We start from the raw sequence: 17,883 nt of genomic DNA, 5'->3' as shown, positions 1-17,883 counted from the left end.
CGTCGAGCGTTTCTGTGTGTTCCACAGCGTTGTCTGCCCGGTCATCAAATATCATGGACTCTGGGAGTCGGAGCTTGGAGTTGGAGTCAAAGATGGAGCCACAAAAACTACTACGCCTGGCTACTTGGGCGGCGGCGACACGAAATGAGCGCCAGCAGTAGCAGCCACCGCCGGTTAATTAATTCTGCATGAAATTTAAGGCTTTTTTTTTTGCGGCTACCCAGATGTAGTGCATATATGGCGAGTCATTGTCGCCGATCAGACGATGGCCAGGATGTTGGCCACGTTACTGCACGTACTGTGCTGTGTCTCTGGATCTGGATCTCTTCCCATCTCCCAACTCCATCTCCAACTCCAGCGCTACTGTCCTGTTTTGTGTCCCCCAGTGCTTGCTAATCAGCCGCACCTCATCAGTCTGGCAAATCAAGTCATTAAGTTAACCGAGTGCCAAATGGAGCAAATAATACTGCAGCTTCTCGTGGTTTGGATGCGCGTCTTGGGGGTTCGCCTTTGAGGCAGTAAAAAATCTCTCAATTAGTCAAACAATTAAATCAGCTATCGATCTGAACTGATTCCATACAGGCATTACGTATTTAATTATGTACTTGATTTGTGCTGAATGAAGGAATGAGAACGCACAACTTAATTGCAATTGGGAGTTTTTATAGATCACAAAAAGGGGAGATCTCAAGAAGGTTTCCTATTATTCATTATCTAGATAAAGATCTATTATATTCTATCTTAAAAACATTCAAATTGCCTTCAAAAACCTTATACTAACGACTTCTCTTCTCTTTACTTTCAGTGTCCAGCGACGGTAAGTTTATAACCATTTTAAAACTTATCCTTAAATGTTAGTATAAAAACTAGTTAGTACCTATTAGCCACCATCTAGCAATTTAATGCAAATGATTGCACATACAAACCGTTTTCACGTTATAAAACAAAACCATTGACACGTTACTTCTGCAACCATCTTTTCTTAGCCGTCAAGGACTTTTAGTTTTGGCCAGAACTTAAACCTGTTTTAATCGAAATTCATTATCTGCACAAAGTTAAAATAATAACCACAAGGGTGTGCAACCATTGCCACTTAATGCAAGGGTATATTTTGCAATTATCTTTCCTTTTTCGTGTAACTGCAACATGGTTACCCTGAAACTTAACCGAAAGTTAACACACAAAATATGCAGTTTTAATTAGAGTGTAGGTAATATTTTAATAAATACTTTATGAAAGAAATTAAAATGGGGAATGGTTGTCTTTAAATGAACTTTTACCTTAACTAAATGCTATTAAAAATATGAATAAGATGTGACTAAAGTTACGGACCTATACTAAGAGATATTTCCTTTTCATTTAGAACAAAATCTTCGCTAACTTAATACCCATTTACTGAATAAACTGCCACATTGTAGTCATTTGTGTTAACATTTAGATATTATTGTACACGCGTGCTTGATATGTTGTTAATAGGTCTTGTCGGACAATATAAATGCACGAGCTGTTAAATGTCGCCAATGGCGGCGAGGAGGCAAGCACAATAAATACATAAACTAAAAAAAAACGGGAAAAACAATAATTTAGCTTAACAACTTAATAACAAAAACAGCACTCTGCTCGGACGATCACCTGTTCGTTGGTCTCCGATCGCCAGCCGACGACGAGGATCGTCATTCCTTTTGGACAGGCACAGGAGTGAACCCTCATCGCCGCGACTACTGTGCAACTGAATGATGCAAAAACCAAAAAAAAACAAAAAATGGAAAAAAAAATATAAAAATAAAGCAACCTAAGCCCGTTCGCAGTTATGAGTTTCCACCTGTTCGCGAATTTATTGATTGCCACATTGACAAATGAGCCACCCTGCTGTTATAAAACCAATTAAAGGAAGGCTCCCTTTTGCATGCCTCCAGCTCACTGGGATATTACGAATAAATTAGGTCCGGTGAGAATTAATTGGACAGTCGGGCCACCGGACACTCGGTGTGATATATAAATCATGGCAGCAATGCGGCAATAACAGGATTATCCCAACTGCGAATTAATTTTGCTTAGAGAAGAAGCCAAGTGCGTCGGCCAGCGATCTAAATGCGTCAGAATCTTGATTACAGAGAGAGAAATTTAGAAAGATAATAAAAGAACAACATGAAAATATATAGACATATCTAAAGTCTCGGAATATTATTATTCTAAATACGTATTTTAAGAGGTCCTAATTATTTTTAATTAGTTGAATTTAAACATCCCGCTAGAATGTCAAATTCGACCTTTTTGTGTTTTCCCCGCTGGGCACACTGACACGCACCGTTAGAACGCTTACGCAGAAAAAGCAGGCAGGGTCGATAATCCGAGTTTTAATTTTATTATAACTATTTTAGAAGGATCATTAAGGCTGTTAATAAATATAACAGGCAATAGATTATTCAGTAAAATTTTAAGTATCACTTATACTATAGATCTCTTTAAGTGCTTCCTTTTCTTTAAGTGTACTAATTAGAGACACTCTCAGAGATGCCAATAAGTAGTCCCCGCGAGGCAGCCAAAAGGCCAGTGTTGAATGTCCAGTGGCCAGGAAAGAGCACCTGCCAAAGCGGTCGACGCATCATTAATAATTCCGAGGGAGCGGCTAAGTCAGCCGCACGCATAATAACCACGATTAAAGCAAACAAGGCTCATTGTCGGTTAAATGACAAGTTTTGACAACTTGTGAAACGACAAGTGGCCAGCGAGAGCGATCGGCCCACGGACCTCGGACCAGTGACCACTGACCAGGGGACTTATACGGATACGGATTCGGGTGGGGAAATGGACGAGGGTATCGCCGTGGCAGGCAGGCAAGCAGCAGCAGCAGCGGGCAGCGAACGACCCAGTTAAATTAATAATCCGCATAATTGGATAACTTAACTTGGGAGCGAAAGAGAAAGGACATGGTGACGACAAAAAGAGCGTTATTTGCTTTGCGCTTAATATATCATTTAGATTGTTTCGTTTTGATAAAAAACGCTGTGAAGACTTTGGCTGTCATTATTATTGTTGTTGTTGTGTTTATTTTATCGTATCCCCGGTGATTATTGTTGTTTTTGGCTTGTCAAGATTGTTAGCTATTCTATTCGAAATGGCGTGGCAATTAGACCTATGTAGTTGTCGATTTGGTCAGCTTTGATATTGATTAGGTTTTATTTTTGTTCATATACTCGTATGTGTATCATGTCCAGTTTAGCGTAAATAGAAAATAATTGTTTCTGTTTCACAATTATGTCCCGAAAGATTGGTGGCTTGTCTCTGATCACTCTGGGAACTAGCACACCTTTCGAAAGTGATAGCCTAACTAGATAGCTTAATTGGAGGCTTAAATATCTGGGGTTAAATTAGTTTAGCATTAGTTTAGGTCTGAGCATGTCGATGGTTTAGGTAGAGCTTAAAGTTGGTGCTAGGATGGAGGAATTATTAATATTTCACGTTGATTAGGTGATTTTTTCCTATTTTATTCACATTTTAAGGAAATAATATTGTATCTTAAGTTATTAGATATTATAAAACATTTAAATACTTTTATAATCATTTTAAAATTTATCCTTATCTATTATCTACATCAACTTACTATTCCAACCCCCCTTGTCATTCACTTTTAATTACTATTCCCATTCTAATGCTTTCTTTTTCGGTAATTTACAACCATGTACCAACATTCACCGATCGGAAACAAACAAACCGAAAATATAAACAGGGCGTAAGTATAAACATGACCACTCTAATATGTAACTAACTCGGAAAAACAAACACAAATTAAACTCGCATTAATGACTTGAGTCTAGGAAAAACATGACTCTTGTTCGTCATTATTTCGAAAGATTGTTAAGGTCTTGACAGTCGAAAACGGTGCGAGTGTGCACCTTTAATGATAAATTAATTTGCGAGTAATCTCCAGAGCAATGTGCTGCCCACCGATCGGTGACACCAGATCCAACTGCAATTACGGAAAAGAACAAGGGAGTCTTAATTATAACCAGAGTCGGAGTCGGCGGAGTCAGAGCCAAGAGCTGGGCCATGTTAAACATGACAGTTTTCGTGTCCTGGCGATTCATCAAAATGACAGCTTCTGGGTTACAGGCGGTCTCGTTTGCTCCCGTCCCGTCAAGCGATCACCCATTCCCCTGTTATCAGCGCAATATCGAATTTCGATCAAAACGCCTCCGAGCGACGGTACGTCAGTGGCATGCAGCGCAAGGCACTCTACTCGACTTTTGGCGCTAAACGAACATCCGCACTTCTGAAGGAAGAAAGGAAGGAAGCAAGCACTCTACTTGATCCACAAGGACCCGCATTGGCATTCCAGTTCCTCTGACCCTCATTATCATACATACATAGTTGGCACCATTAGGGTTTTCTGTGGCACAGTGGCAAGGACACTTGACTAGTGGTATGACTAGCTGCAGTTACTTTGCTGGACGGCGATATCCATCTGCCAGAAAAATGAAATGAAGGGTTGTAATTGCCGTTGAAGCTGTCTGGATGTGTTATTAACTTGTTAAGCGAAAATGGCACATATAATAATATGCACTTGCTTGGGTCTTATCCAAATCCTGCCACTGGATCCATCAGTTTTTTTTTAGTTTTTTTGAGGAATTTGTGTCTGCTTTTCTGAGTGCTTTTTGGCGCTTTATCTTGAGTTTAATTATTAATTAGGCCTTCTGTTTTTATTTTACATGTTCAATGGATCGCTTGGAATGCAGTATGTAAGTATAGTTGGTTTTTAATTTATAATATTTAATATTTTAGATAGCAAATACTGTTAAGTCTATAAAAATATACTTCAATGCTCCTTGAAATCTGTGAGATATACCGAAGTATGCACCATTAACACCTTCCAAACTTAATGCTGCGTGAAATATTTGCAACATCCTTTTATGATCATGTGGCAATAACGGATCAGCAACACGGTTAAATGTCGCACGACCTAGGTATTGGAATCTCTGCGCTCCTGGAATTTCTGGGCATTTGGTTACGATGCGATGCCAGGCAAGGAAGGATTCGGCAAACGGATCGGAGGATTGCTGATCCAGAGGAGAGGCAAATCGCTCTGTTTGCTTGCGGTGTGCCAATACAATGCCACAGCTGAACGAGACACAAGAATTTATGGCATTTCACTTTCAAAGACACAAAATTCCTGTCCCTTGCCACCATTAATGGAATGGACAATAAATTTAAACGTGCAGACGGACAACGTGCCATATGTAAAAAGGCTCGCTCAGACACTGTAGCGGCCAACTTCCCGAAATGGCTAAAATCGCTACGAAGCTCTTGAAAGCTGCGCGTGAGACGATTTGTAAGCCCCAAAACCGGTCGTCGCAGCCAGCCTTTCAGCATCTGCCAAACTGGCCAGGCTAACAAGGCGATAATCCACGGACAATGCCAACTTCGATGCGAATCTCGGGCCCTTTTTATAATTAAACGTAGACGGGGGAAAGATGAAGGCAGCCTGGTTATAAATTCTAAGTTCTATTTATTGGGGAAATAGTAAATGAAGATCTTAAGTAGGACCTTGTATTTATTACTTAGAAAGATTTAACTAGTTTTCCAAACTGAGCAGGAAGACCTTTGCGCACTTGTTAATAAAACTATCTTTATTAACTGATCAAAGGCAAGAGAAGATTATAAGATAACTAACTACTACCATAACCCAATAATCAGCAAATAAAGAGCAAATCCCTTAACCGCTTTATTAGCTCATCGTATACTAACTTAACTTTTACCACCATGTCGTATCTGTTGAGAATTTAATTTCCCTTATCTAATTCGACAAAAAATGCGCTAATTGAATAGAGACGAGTCGGAGTATCACTGTAACCAAATTATACCCACATTCCATCGCCTCACGTTGCGACTTCCCCAGCTTCCAAGTCCCAGCTCCGTAATTCTCAACTTGCAGCTCCTGGCCGTGATCATTGGTTTGGTAAAAGACAATGGACGAGATTAAATGCCAGGCTGGGCAGATTAAGATGCATCGACAGCAATAACTACGTCAGCAGGAGGAGCTGGAGTTGGAGTTGGAGCTGAGGCTGGAAGCTTCTTAAACGGGAGACACGAAACAAATTTCCCTTGAAAAGAATTACATACCGATCGCCGGATCGGCCAGACTATGGGAATTGACTGAAGCTGAAACTCTATTTGTTCGACCCGATCTTGGACCGTTTTGCGATCCTCGCGTTTGTCGCCGCTGTTGTCCAGAAAGTCAGAAAGTGACCGTCTTCATTGTCAACACATGGGAGATACGTACGTGGGCTGCTGCTGCTGCTGCAGTGCGGCGGCAAACAATTCTATAGAAAATCAGACATGCACCGCCGATGAAAATGCACTGTGATGGTGGTGATGGTGGTGGTGGTGGTGGCGATCTGGTCAAGATCTGACCGGCGATTCACCAGCGGCCCAGCTCCCAGCTCCAATTCCGTTTAGCCAGACCAGCCAACAGCTTATCGCAGTCGGGCGAATCGTTTTGCCATACTAAATTATTATGTTAACATGAAAATAATTGAGGCAACAGGCATTCGGCGGTGGCTGGCCAATTTATTTATATCGCTAAATCTCGGATACGGCAGCTGAGTGGAGTCGTCCTCGTCCTCGAGTTCGGCGGTCCCAAAGGCCAATTGATGGCGGAACAAATAGTTCCAGAACTGGGGCATCTGCGACGCGATTGGGACAACGACATTCAACGCAACTACCGTTTCAGATGGCGTGTTTACAATTAATCCCTCAACAAATATCCTAACTGATATAAAAAAAACATAATTTATAAGTATTATATGGTTTTTATAAGTTTAAAAAGTTTTAAGGACAATATTCTTCTAGTTTTCATGCTACTTGATAGAATGAATGTAATGTAACCATTTCAAAGTACTTAATCTCTATCTAAATCAGTCAGTTTTATTCCATTTTCCAGGAATAATTAGCAAAACTATTATTATAAAACGTGCACTTCCACATTTTATAACGATATGACTTACTTAACCCATACTAATTCCTTACAGACCGCTCTGCACTGGGCAGCCAAGCACGGCAATGAAGATGTGGTTAAGCTAATTGCCGGCACCTATAAGGCAGATGTAAATGCCAGAACGGTAAGCGATTATCTAAGATGGCAACGTGTTAAGTTGAAGATTTTAATATACATTCTTTATTCCATGTGATCGCCTTCGCCAACTGTTGACGCCTTTTAGAACGGGGTGAGTGAGTGATATGATATGTAAATCTATTGAGGCAATTTTAATAATAAACGACGAACCGACTTATTGGCTTGTCCCAGTCGCGCGTAAATCTGCGTCACATGTCACAGAGTCGCGTAACATAACCCTTTCCCAAAGGGGGTTTCTTTTTTTTTTTTTTGGACTCGAAACTGAACCAAGAGCTCCGGCTGTGACAAATCATGACGAGCATATCCAATTGGGCATCACCAGCCTGTCACCTCCAATTTCAAACTCAATCCTTTTGCCTTCGTGCATTCAAGTTTACAAAATTTTAAATTGAACGGTGCTTTGTTACTGCGAAATTAAATTCACTCAAATGTATTAAAATGTCACATCCACATTTGAAACAAAGTGAATTGTCAATCACAGCCGCAGGATTCGATACGGTTCTTGCAACACATACCGCAAGTGGCAAAACATGGTTATATATGGGTTCTTATTGTTTATCAAAATTACAGGGGGAATAGATTAAATATTAATATTGTAAAAATCTGTTATTAAAATTCATATTTTTTATTGCTATTTAGGGATACACACCCCTCCATTTGGCCACCCAGTTTGGCAGAGACAACATATTTGAGTTACTCTGGAATGTCTACAGTAAGTATTTATTAATATAATATATATATTAAAGTAATTATCTAATATAATAGAAGATAAAAATAGGTAATCCACTTTCTTTTAACTTTCAACAGAGGCCAATCGGGACATCATGGACTGGAGTGGCAACAAGCCACTGGACTACAGTCGCCAGCGGTCGAGTGTCTCGGCCTCGACGTGCAGCAGTGAGTATGAAAAGTATTTCTTCAGTGCGGAGGTGAACAACAACTACCACCTGGGATTCATTGAGAGTAGTCAGATCACTGGCGGTACACTGGGTAGTGCACTAACCCGCGGCAAGAAACGTGCTCAGAATCGGTTTGCCACCATTAGCGGTGGTTCGCTTGGTGGCGGAGGTGGTGCTGTGTCGCGTACACAGTCGATGATGACGGTCCATCGTCGACCCAAAAAGTCGCCAGGGCAACCGCTGTCGGCTGTCTTTAAGCCCAACAGTGAGGATAGTGATCTGTTGCCCTGTGAAATGGAGGGACATCCGGTACCCTTTCGTGGGGCCACCACTCGACGCAAAGAAAGCTTTCTCCGCAAGACCTTTCGAGCCACCGCGGGTGGCAGCCGTCGCCAGTCCACCAAAGATGTTGTTACTAACCCACCAGAGCATGGTTAATTGCTGCACTGGCTTGTTTTTATAATCTTCCACCTGTATTTACCCTTTCCAAAAAATTTTGCTAATGTATATATGTAACAATTTCAAAATAATTAGTTGGGTCTGCTTAACTAAAAATATTATTTCAACTTTTTATGAGAGAAAAACTACGAAATATTGTAAATTAACTACACCTTCTGCACTAATTTTTAAGTATCAAAGCATGGCCTTAATATGTTATATATTTTTTACCAATATTAACTTAATATAACTAAGTTTTATGTACATATCTAAAAATTAATCGCATGTTTATTGGAACAGTAAAACACAATAAAATATTTGCATTTTAAAAACTAAACTATTAAGATTTGAATGTCTTAACCGAACTGGTGATATTAAAAACATAAACCCTAAAAGATTTTTCAAGATATTAACTTAAATCATAAAGAGAATGCGCTTTCGGAATTAATAATATTCTTGCCCCATCATCAAACAAACTTACTGAAGAAAAGTAGAGTATACGAACTTTAAACTGAGCTAGTAATTAATATAAAATGGGAACCTCTATCTATCTCTATTTTCAATTTTGCTGCATGTAGAGATTCAAGCGATGCGATTCAGCGGCGGACTCAACGGTACCTGGAGGCAGGTTGAGATTTAACGATCTTGAGTATTTCAAAACCATTAGTGTTGATTAAAGCCATGTTCAATTTATTTTGCCAGCTTAACCTTCAGTTGCAACCTTAGCTTCAATATGTTAACCTTTCGTATTTTTTAGCCTGTAAATATATATATATGCTTCTTCTACATTTGGTAGATATAAATCTTTTTATTTGGTTTAATTTTTGGCAAGCATTTTGAGTTACAACATTTCCGTTGCTATTGGTAAGTTTTCTTTTGAGTTTTTTTTCTATGTTTTTCCCATCGCCTGCATTATTTTATATTTGTTTCCAAAAGTCCGCTAACTTAAGGCATTTTTTTTAAGTTTATGCACGTTCATTTGATATTGAGATTCTAAAATATATTTAAGTATTAATAAATTATATATCTCTTTTTACTTCACTTACAGAAATCAAGGCTCGCAAAAAGCATGCAAGTAAGTAGTAAGAGATATTAGAAATATCTTAATTGCCTAACATAAAAATGTTAATTTTATTAAAATATTAAATATTAATTTTCAGTCGAAAAAGATTTGGGCTTCCTGCGGATTGGTTCGTTGAATGTCCGGGTAAAGAAGACCACCGAGGCGTTCAGCAATTTCTTGGGAGTGGGCAATGGCAGTGGGGTGGCACCGACGGGCTATGGCAGTGGCGGGGGAACTGGAACAGCAAGTCGCCATCGGTCTCACCGAGCCCCTCATCAGCGTCATCATCACCACGTTGGTACGACACGGAGTCGACATCCGAATCAGAGGGCAGCGATGAGCACACCATACGGAACGAACGGCGGCCTTCCGTCGAGGGCGAGTGTTCCCAATAACCGGAATATCTATGACGGAGTGCACAAGTCTTGGGGATCGGCTGACAATATACCACATCGATCGGAAGAGCTAATGCCACCGCCGAAAACCGTTGACTATATAAGCAAGCGAAATAAGTCCTCTAAGCGATCATCCTACGCCTCGAATGCAACCGATTCGCCCCGTGATTCTATCTGCTCCTCGAACTCCAGTTCAAATTTAAATGGTGGATATAGCAGCATGCCTACGACTCCAAATCAGTTGCGTGCCCCTAAAGGTTTAGCACCAACCTTCGCCGTTGATTCGGATTCGGATTCCGCCTGTGGATTCGACTCCAGTTGGTCGGTCAATTGTCGCGGATCTTCGAGCAGCAATCCTTCACAATCCTAATTACCTGAATAAGTGTGTTAAGCCACAAATGTCTACATACCATACTACTTATAACATTGACCATTTAATAATCAAAGTATTTGTTTTTCAATTAACTAAAGTGTGTATTTTAAGAAGTTAACTTCATTTAAGATTAACATTTCCTTGTGTTTGTAAAAGTTTATTTTCGGAGAAACTTATGTTTGTTTTGATGTTTGAATTTGTACTCTTTTATTTATAACCTAACTTATACATGTATTCTGATTAAAAAGGTTTTATGCTTTTTTGTTGCATTTATTAAATAAATCTTATTTTGATGGAAGAAGGATATTTTATTAGTAAGTTGTCTTCTAAGTAAACTCAACTTTTTAGATTTAAATTCATTTTTCGCGCTCACTTTTAAAAATACCCGTTAGTATATTTCTCACAATTGCGTCCGTACTGCTCAACAAGTATCTGACAATCCCAATAATACACATCTTCTTCTTTCAATTCCATACGATACACGTGCGGCAAAAATTGTTTGTTGATTTAAACATCTTAACATAAATTAAACCTTAAAGATGGGCAAGAAGGACAAGAACAAGAAGAAGGGTAAAGGAGCCGAGAAGACAGCCATGAAAACGGATAAAAAGCAAGCGGCACGGCAAAAGAAAATGCTTGAAAAACTTGGAGAAGTAAGAGGAAATATAGGCGCGAGCTCATATCAAACTTACTAATCATAATCATATTTCTTACAGGCAAATATAGCTGATATCATTCAATTGCTGGAGGCCAAGGAGGGAAAGATTGAAACCATTAGCGAATCCGTGTGTTCTCCACCGACTCCCCGATCCAATTTCACATTGGTTTCTCATCCAGAAAAGGAGGAGCTCATTTTGTTTGGCGGAGAACTTTACACGGGAACCAAGACCACAGTTTATAACGATTTATATTTTTACAATATAAAAACTGGTGAATGGAGGGAACTGAGGTCGCCTTCAGGACCCACACCAAGAAGTGGGCACCAAATGGTGGCTGTGGCCAGTAATGGAGGAGAACTTTGGGTAAACGGGAACCGTATATCTTATGAACTAAATTTAAATTTTAAACTTTTTAGATGTTTGGAGGAGAGCATGCTAGTCCCTCTCAGCTGCAGTTCCATCACTACAAGGACTTATGGAAATTCTCCCTAAAGTCCCGCAAATGGGAAAAGCTAACTGCCCCTAATGGACCAAGTCCGAGGAGTGGCCATCGAATGACAGTCTCTAAGAAGCGGCTTTTCATCTTTGGCGGCTTTCATGATAATAACCAGTCGTATCACTACTTCAACGATCTTCACATCTTCTCGCTGGAATCTTATCAGTGGCTTAAAACTGAGATTGGGGGAACTATAGTCCCATCTCCTCGATCTGGGTGCTGTATAGCAGCATCTCCGGAAGGCAAGATCTATGTTTGGGGTGGTTACTCAAGGGCCTCTATGAAAAAGGAAGCGGATCGTGGAGTGACTCATTCAGATATGTTTGTCTTGAGTCAAGATAGTAAGTTTTTAAAGCATATATTTCAATGAACCAATCTTTAATATATTCAAATTTTTGATTAGAAAACTCTAGCGACGCTGATAATAAATACAAATGGGCACCCGTGAAGCCCGGAGGATATAAGCCCAAACCACGTAGCAGTGTTGGTTTCACTGTAGCAGCGAATGGCAAGGCATACACATTTGGTGGCGTTATGGACGTCGATGAAGACGACGAAGATGTACATGGACAGTTTGGCGACGATCTCCTGGCTTTTGATTTAACCTCTCAAACGTGGAGATTACAGGAGATTCAAACGAAAAGTAGTCCCGCTGAGAAAAAGGAATCGGACGAGTGCAAGGATGTTGAGATGTCCGCTCCTGATAAGCCAGTAACCACTACCACAGATGGCATTTTCACAGTTACCGTTGGCGGACCCAACACGAGTTCCAATTACGTGTCCAAAATACCAAGTCTTTTTGGCAAACCCAAGCCAACTAACGTACCATCTCCGCGCATGAATCCCGGCCTCTGCGTATGCAAAGGAACACTATACATATTCGGTGGACTCTTTGAAGAGGACGCTAAGCAATTGACCTATAACGATTTCTACTCCTTGGATTTGCACAAACTTGAATGGAAGGTGATAATCCCCAATAACTTAAAGGCCCACGATTGGGAGGACAGCGACAGCAGCAGCAGCGATGAGGAATGCAGCAGCGGTGAAGAGGAAAGCTCCAACAGCTCTGATATGGATACGGATTAGTACTTTCAAATGACTATATATTAAATTTGTTTAACAATCGTACACATATATCAAAATGGAATATTTTAAAGTAAGCTCAATTGTCTCACAACTCAAGAATCTCCGTAAGAATGCGTTGAGTGTCGTCGGGAGTATATACCCTATGGCTGATAGTTCGAGGATCGCTGTAAATCTCATAATCATTGCCGCCCGGTTCCGTTTTATCACCAAAGAAGTGGATTTCCTTAAACTTATAATAGGCTTCGATATGACGCAGGCAGTAGGTTTTATCCCAACCATGGGGAAAGACATCAAAACTTATCTGACCACCAATAGAGTACGTGAGATCCACATCAGCAAATTCCTTCTTGAGGTCCTTGATCATTTTCTCCCGCACCTTGTGTTCAATGTCGTAGGCCGCGAAAGTATTCCGCTCTTCCCTAGTGCACTGCCTTCCGATGGGACATACGTTCATCATACCGTTTCGGAACTCGATAAAGGTTCCCCTCTTAATGGGCACATCCAGCTCGGATAGATACCTCAGGACAAAGTTGATGAACCGTTTCAGAGTATCCTCTCCCAGATGCTTGATAATATTCTGCTTGCCCACCTCCTTTCCACCTTCAATCTGCACCAATCCATTCTCCGGGAATATAAAATCAAACTCGTTGAGGATCTTCTGACCATTCAGCTGTTCGAACATCTTTTCCAGGTCGGATCCTCCAACAATTCCGATGGTCGCCCTGGGTTTCACCTTTGTGTAAAAGAACTCCTCAAACTGTGGAGTGACTACAGATCTGGGCATAGTTAAAGTCCCATCCACGTCAAAAAGCAGAAGGATTTCGTCACGTTTCAGTGTTGCGGTACTCATTTTGCATTAGACTAATTATAAACTTCCTCTATTTATTATCCAAATAATTATGTCCACGTATGATTCGAGATAAAGAACCTTATAAGCGGCAACGAGTTGGTGAGAAATACCCTAAAGCTTCAGCTGCACCGGCTGAGAACTAGTTCTGGAACCATATTGCACTCATAATTTATATTTGAAGTTGAGCTTTTGTTGATAAATAAATTTAAAATGTTATTTAAAAACAATATTTTTGTTAGTAATATAAAGGAAAAAAAATGTAAAGTAAACGATTAATCAATTGACTTAGTTCATGCTGCTAAACGACGAACAGACTTTCTTGTATTTCTAAAAGGCTTAGAATATTTACATTTTAGTGCGCTATCATGTAAACAAAAATACACATATTTGGGTTCTTAATTAAAGTGCTGTAATCGGTATTTTTACTGCCTTTTAACATGTTGCAGTTCATCTCTTTTTATCTTGCTGTATTCCTGCAGGGTTTTGTATTTTTCGGTGTTCAGCATGGGGTCTATAATCACAGGATATAGGGTTAATCCCACAGCTCCAACGATGCAGGACACGAAGCCAACGAATCTCCATCCACGTAGAACTGCCATTTAGCTAATAAAAATAAATTTAAAATAATTTCTCGGTTTGTTATTATAAAACACAAAACACCTGAGTTGCTCGTAATATGCTACAAAATGACAAATAATAGGTCACACTACAGTGGTGTGTTTGAGGTAAGTTACTGTAAACACTAACTACAAAAAACGTGGTAAAAAAAAATTAAATCTGATAAATGAAATGAATAAATTATCATAATTTTGGTATATATTTAATAAGGATGACACTTTTTATTTAACATATTTTTTGTCAACATAGAATAAAAAATTGGTATACTTTTCACACACTCGAATCGTAATTAAGTATGGTACACTGTAGGTACCTGTTGGTATTTTTGTGAAAATACTTAGTATTTTATCTCTTTTCTGCTTCGGTGACACTGGCTATCTTGAGCTAGGCTTGGGTGTGGTGTATTGTTTGAGTAATTGTTTTTAGGATTGGTCTTTTTAGTTAACTTTCTTATATCTGAAAAATGGCTAGAAGCCTCGTTTTTGTGGCTCTAGTCGGCGCTTTATATTTTACCCTCGCTAACGGTAAGTTTTCTAATGGAATTCAGATATTGGCAATTTCTTGGGCGTTGGCATGACTTCAAGTAATTTTTTGTGAACTACGATTTTACAGCACAACATCAATTCGATGAGCACAAAACTAGCCGAATGATCTGGTGCACCAAGAGCCAGGCAGAGCAGTACAAATGCCAAAATCTCACTGTGGCTATTGAACGCGATCGAGCCTTGTTTGACGAGGTGTTCCTAAATCTCACATGCTTCATGGCTTACAGTGCCGATGAGTGCATCCATCACATAGATCGTGAGAAGGCCCACATCACTTCGCTGGACGCTGGTGATGTCTTCACGGCGGGAAGATACAACTCCCTGATCCCAATCATGCAGGAAAAACTGGAGGGTGGCTTTTCAGAATATCAATCCGTTGCGGTTATCAAGAAAGGATCACTGCCGAATTTTAATAATCTCCACGACATGCGCAACAAGAAAGTCTGCTTCCCCTGGGTGGGAAGTCTGGCCGGTTGGATTGTACCCGTTCACACGGTGAGAATTACACTTCATTAATTATTCTTCCACAATTTAAACAAAATATGCAATATTTAAAAACTACATTTTAGCTGCAAAGAGAAGGTGGTATGGAAGTTGTGGACTGTAACAATCAGGTGAAGACCGCTGCCAACTATTTCAACAATTCGTGTGCCTCCTACTCGCTATCCGACAAATACAATCCCATTGGCGATAATTCTGATAAGTAAGACTATAAGAAAGTTTTTATTTTAAAGATATTGACTAACAAGTAATGTCTCAATAACCAGACTGTGTACACTTTGCACTGGCAAGATCCCCGGAGGTCGTTGTTCAGCTTCAGATCCGTACTTTGGGTACGAGGGAGCCTTCAAGTGTCTACTGGAGAAGGGAGATGTTGCCTTCTTGCGTCATTCGACTGTAAATGAAATGCTTCAGACCACTGAATTCAGTAAGAAATTATGACCAGCCCCCTAAAATCCATTACTGATATTTAACGGATTTTTTAGAGAACTTATCACCAGACACTTTTGAGCTGCTTTGTCGTGACGGACGTCGTGTTCCCATCAGCGATTACCGGCAGTGCAATTGGGGTCAAGTTCCCGCGGACGCCATTGTCACATCTTCAGCTCGCAGCTTCATCGATCGAAAGCAATATCAGCAGTTCTTAAAACGGATCGCGGAACTGTACTCTGATGGAACCCATGATGACCAGCAGGGCAGGCAGGGACAAGGTTTCAGCAACCGCAACAATTATAACGATCGAAACTCCTACAACCAATACGATAACAATGATCCATACAGACAGGATAATCAATACGATCAGTATCGCAGCGAGCGTTTGGACAGCAGTTTTTCCGCCGAAAGAAACCAGCAAGACGGCACCAACACTTCCATTGTCTATGAAAAGTTTCGCATCTTCGAGTCCAAACGCTATGGCAAGCCAAATTTGCTCTTCCAGGTTTGTAGTATTTATAAATTTACTGTTCTTTGAGATGTATTTTAAATTTAAAACTCCTAATTTCATCATAGGATTCCAGCCGGGCTCTTACTATCATCCCTGAAGATGATCAGTCCTTTAGCAAGTATTTAGGACCTGCCATTAATTATATTTACGGAATTCGTGAGTGTCCGGTACCGGCAATGACTCTTTGCGTAACTTCAGAGAACGAACTCGAGAAGTGCATCAAGATGAGGGTGAGTTAATTTGAGGTAATTTAAAGTGATTTATTCTAATAGAATTTTTGTTTAATCCCTTACAGACTGCACTAAAAGCGCACCTGTTGAAACCGGAACTCATCTGCAAGAAAATGCACTCTCACATTAACTGTATGCAGTTCATCGAAGCGGGAAAAGCTGACATTTCTGTTTTTGATGCTGGAGATGTTTACACTGGCGGATTAAATTATGACCTAATACCCTTCATGTCGGAAGTATACAATCTGGGTGAGCCCGAGTATTATGTGGTGGCTGTGGCCAAGGAAGAGGATCCTGATACAGAGTTGACATACCTAAAGGGCAAAAATACCTGCCATACGGGTATTAATACCGCCGCTGGATGGACATATCCAATGGCTATGTTCATTTCAAACGGCTGGATTCGTCCATACGGATGTGATTCAATTCGGGCTGCTGCAGAGTATTTCACCAAGTCGTGTGTGCCGGGTGCTATAAGCAATGAATATAACACAGGAGTGCCCTACGATAGCATGTGCGATCTGTGCCATGGAAGTAGCTACAGATACTGTCGTCGTGATGCCTCGGAGGATTACTATGGACATACGGGTGCTTTCAGGTGCCTCGTAGAGGGTGGCGGCCATGTGGCCTTCATGAAGCACACCACGGTGATGGAGAGTACAGGCGGAAAGCGAAAGGAATGGTGGGCGAGAAATGCCTTAAATGACGATTTCGAACTTCTGTGCACAGATGGTACTCGTGCCGAGATTCAAGAGTACAAACGCTGCAATCTGGGCAAGGTTAAAGCCAATGCAGTAGTGACTCGAGGTGGAGTCAATTACAACGAGACCCAAATGAATGCTTATATCAACCTGCTTACCTATGCCCAACAACTTTATGGTCGCAAGGAAGTGGATGCCTTTAGCTTCAGCATGTTCTCGTCGCCGATCGGACACTACGATCTGATCTTCCAGGATGCCACGCGGCAGTTGCAAATCATTCCCCCAAATAAGCGACGCTACGATGCCTATTTGGGTAGCGATTTTATGCGGGCTCGCCGCATCACCGATTGTTATGCCGGTGCCTCACAGTTGGCATTATCAATGAGTCTGCTCCTTGTGGGATCCTTAGTTGCAATGCTCTAAATCAAGAGACTCAGTAAGATTTCAAAATTGTACAATTATCTCTAGCACAAAGAGAAACATATCAACGTTTTACATTCCAAATACGTTTAAGTTTAAAAGTGAGATCCATTCCGTCCGAATATATCAAATCAGAGTCCCCTTAGCTGATAATTATCCGAAGAGAAGTTCTATACTTTTATTTATATAGTACATGTGCCTTAATATAGTTCTTGTTTGTGTACATACCAACTAAGTCCGTCCAAAAAAGTGTACCTAGGAGATATAAGCCGAATCTTTTACAACAGCTTTTTTAAGTATACAAATAAAATAACGAAATTAATAATGTGTGGACTCTTCTTTAATAAAATTTAATTTAAAAATAAGTATAAAAGTTATTTGAGTATCGAAGAAACCTATTATCTTGACCTAAACTATAACCGCCAAATTCAAATTCGTGTCAACGCTGACGTCATTATCACAATAATAGATTTAATAAAACTTTTAATTGAGCACAAGATAAGTTAAATTCTTTAAAGCATTCTGTAAAGCCTA

At 40.2% G+C, this 17,883-nt stretch overlaps 6 protein-coding genes across 7 annotated transcripts in view; 4 read left to right on the top strand and 2 right to left on the bottom strand.

The window, feature by feature from the left end:
- Window positions 1–7,107, top strand: part of LOC108107766 (fibrous sheath CABYR-binding protein-like) — a 30,445-nt gene extending 23,338 nt beyond the window's left edge. Inside the window, exons 4-6 of one of the 2 annotated variants that reach the window (XM_017215457.1) lie at window positions 806–818; window positions 5,301–5,303; window positions 7,027–7,107. In XM_017215457.1, coding sequence (XP_017070946.1) covers window positions 806–818; window positions 5,301–5,303; window positions 7,027–7,028 — 18 coding nt within the window. In that variant the 3' untranslated portion in view covers window positions 7,029–7,107. Of the gene's footprint in view, window positions 1–805; window positions 3,713–5,300; window positions 5,304–7,026 lie in introns of those variants that run through there. The other variant, XM_017215456.2, reaches the window with a different exon arrangement.
- LOC108107768 lies at window positions 7,030–10,578 on the top strand. Its single transcript, XM_017215459.1, has 7 exons — window positions 7,030–7,118; window positions 7,218–7,223; window positions 7,772–7,844; window positions 7,940–8,029; window positions 9,048–9,093; window positions 9,518–9,544; window positions 9,630–10,578. Exons 1-7 carry the CDS (start codon window positions 7,108–7,110, stop codon window positions 10,295–10,297), a joined length of 921 nt encoding a protein of 306 aa, XP_017070948.1. The 5' UTR covers window positions 7,030–7,107; the 3' UTR covers window positions 10,298–10,578.
- A 172-nt stretch (window positions 10,579–10,750) lies between these two features.
- Window positions 10,751–12,615, top strand: LOC108107765 (kelch domain-containing protein 4). The gene is made up of 4 exons (XM_017215455.1): window positions 10,751–10,953; window positions 11,017–11,322; window positions 11,376–11,796; window positions 11,859–12,615. Exons 1-4 carry the CDS (start codon window positions 10,840–10,842, stop codon window positions 12,539–12,541), a joined length of 1,524 nt encoding a protein of 507 aa, XP_017070944.1. The 5' UTR covers window positions 10,751–10,839; the 3' UTR covers window positions 12,542–12,615.
- LOC108107770 (phosphomannomutase) lies at window positions 12,542–13,512 on the bottom strand. Its single transcript, XM_017215460.2, has one exon. It carries the CDS (start codon window positions 13,389–13,391, stop codon window positions 12,627–12,629), a length of 765 nt encoding a protein of 254 aa, XP_017070949.1. The 5' UTR covers window positions 13,392–13,512; the 3' UTR covers window positions 12,542–12,626.
- Window positions 13,513–13,671: 159 nt separating this feature from the next.
- On the bottom strand, window positions 13,672–14,063 carry LOC108107772. Its single transcript, XM_017215462.1, has 2 exons — window positions 14,050–14,063; window positions 13,672–13,994 (listed from the first exon to the last, which is right to left on the bottom strand). Exon 2 carries the CDS (start codon window positions 13,988–13,990, stop codon window positions 13,814–13,816), a length of 177 nt encoding a protein of 58 aa, XP_017070951.1. The 5' UTR covers window positions 13,991–13,994; window positions 14,050–14,063; the 3' UTR covers window positions 13,672–13,813.
- A 303-nt stretch (window positions 14,064–14,366) lies between these two features.
- Window positions 14,367–17,674, top strand: LOC108107763 (melanotransferrin). The gene is made up of 7 exons (XM_017215453.2): window positions 14,367–14,533; window positions 14,622–15,049; window positions 15,124–15,257; window positions 15,322–15,482; window positions 15,541–15,992; window positions 16,064–16,228; window positions 16,294–17,674. The coding sequence occupies exons 1-7, from the start codon at window positions 14,473–14,475 to the stop codon at window positions 17,350–17,352; spliced, it is 2,460 nt and encodes an 819-aa protein (XP_017070942.1). The 5' UTR covers window positions 14,367–14,472; the 3' UTR covers window positions 17,353–17,674.
- Window positions 17,675–17,883: the final 209 nt, after the last annotated feature.

Source organism: Drosophila eugracilis, unplaced genomic scaffold (assembly GCF_018153835.1).
Source record: "Drosophila eugracilis isolate 14026-0451.02 unplaced genomic scaffold, ASM1815383v1 contig_2088, whole genome shotgun sequence".
Lineage (NCBI taxonomy): Eukaryota > Metazoa > Arthropoda > Insecta > Diptera > Drosophilidae > Drosophila > Drosophila eugracilis.
This window is presented reverse-complemented; position numbering and strand designations above follow the sequence as displayed.

Coding starts and splice junctions, on each gene's coding strand:
- LOC108107768 (XM_017215459.1), top strand. Junction 7,845..7,939: donor GTTACTCTGGAATGTCTACA/GTAAGTATTTAT, acceptor AACTTTCAACAG/AGGCCAATCGGGACATCATG. Junction 9,094..9,517: donor GGACTCAACGGTACCTGGAG/GCAGGTTGAGAT, acceptor CTTCACTTACAG/AAATCAAGGCTCGCAAAAAG.
- LOC108107765 (XM_017215455.1), top strand. CDS start 10,840: ATGGGCAAGAAGGACAAGAACAAGAAGAAGGGTAAAGGAGCCGAGAAG. Junction 10,954..11,016: donor TGCTTGAAAAACTTGGAGAA/GTAAGAGGAAAT, acceptor TATTTCTTACAG/GCAAATATAGCTGATATCAT. Junction 11,323..11,375: donor GTAATGGAGGAGAACTTTGG/GTAAACGGGAAC, acceptor TAAACTTTTTAG/ATGTTTGGAGGAGAGCATGC.
- LOC108107770 (XM_017215460.2), bottom strand. CDS start 13,391: ATGAGTACCGCAACACTGAAACGTGACGAAATCCTTCTGCTTTTTGAC.
- LOC108107772 (XM_017215462.1), bottom strand. CDS start 13,990: ATGGCAGTTCTACGTGGATGGAGATTCGTTGGCTTCGTGTCCTGCATC.
- LOC108107763 (XM_017215453.2), top strand. CDS start 14,473: ATGGCTAGAAGCCTCGTTTTTGTGGCTCTAGTCGGCGCTTTATATTTT. Junction 14,534..14,621: donor ATATTTTACCCTCGCTAACG/GTAAGTTTTCTA, acceptor ACGATTTTACAG/CACAACATCAATTCGATGAG. Junction 15,993..16,063: donor AGCCAAATTTGCTCTTCCAG/GTTTGTAGTATT, acceptor ATTTCATCATAG/GATTCCAGCCGGGCTCTTAC.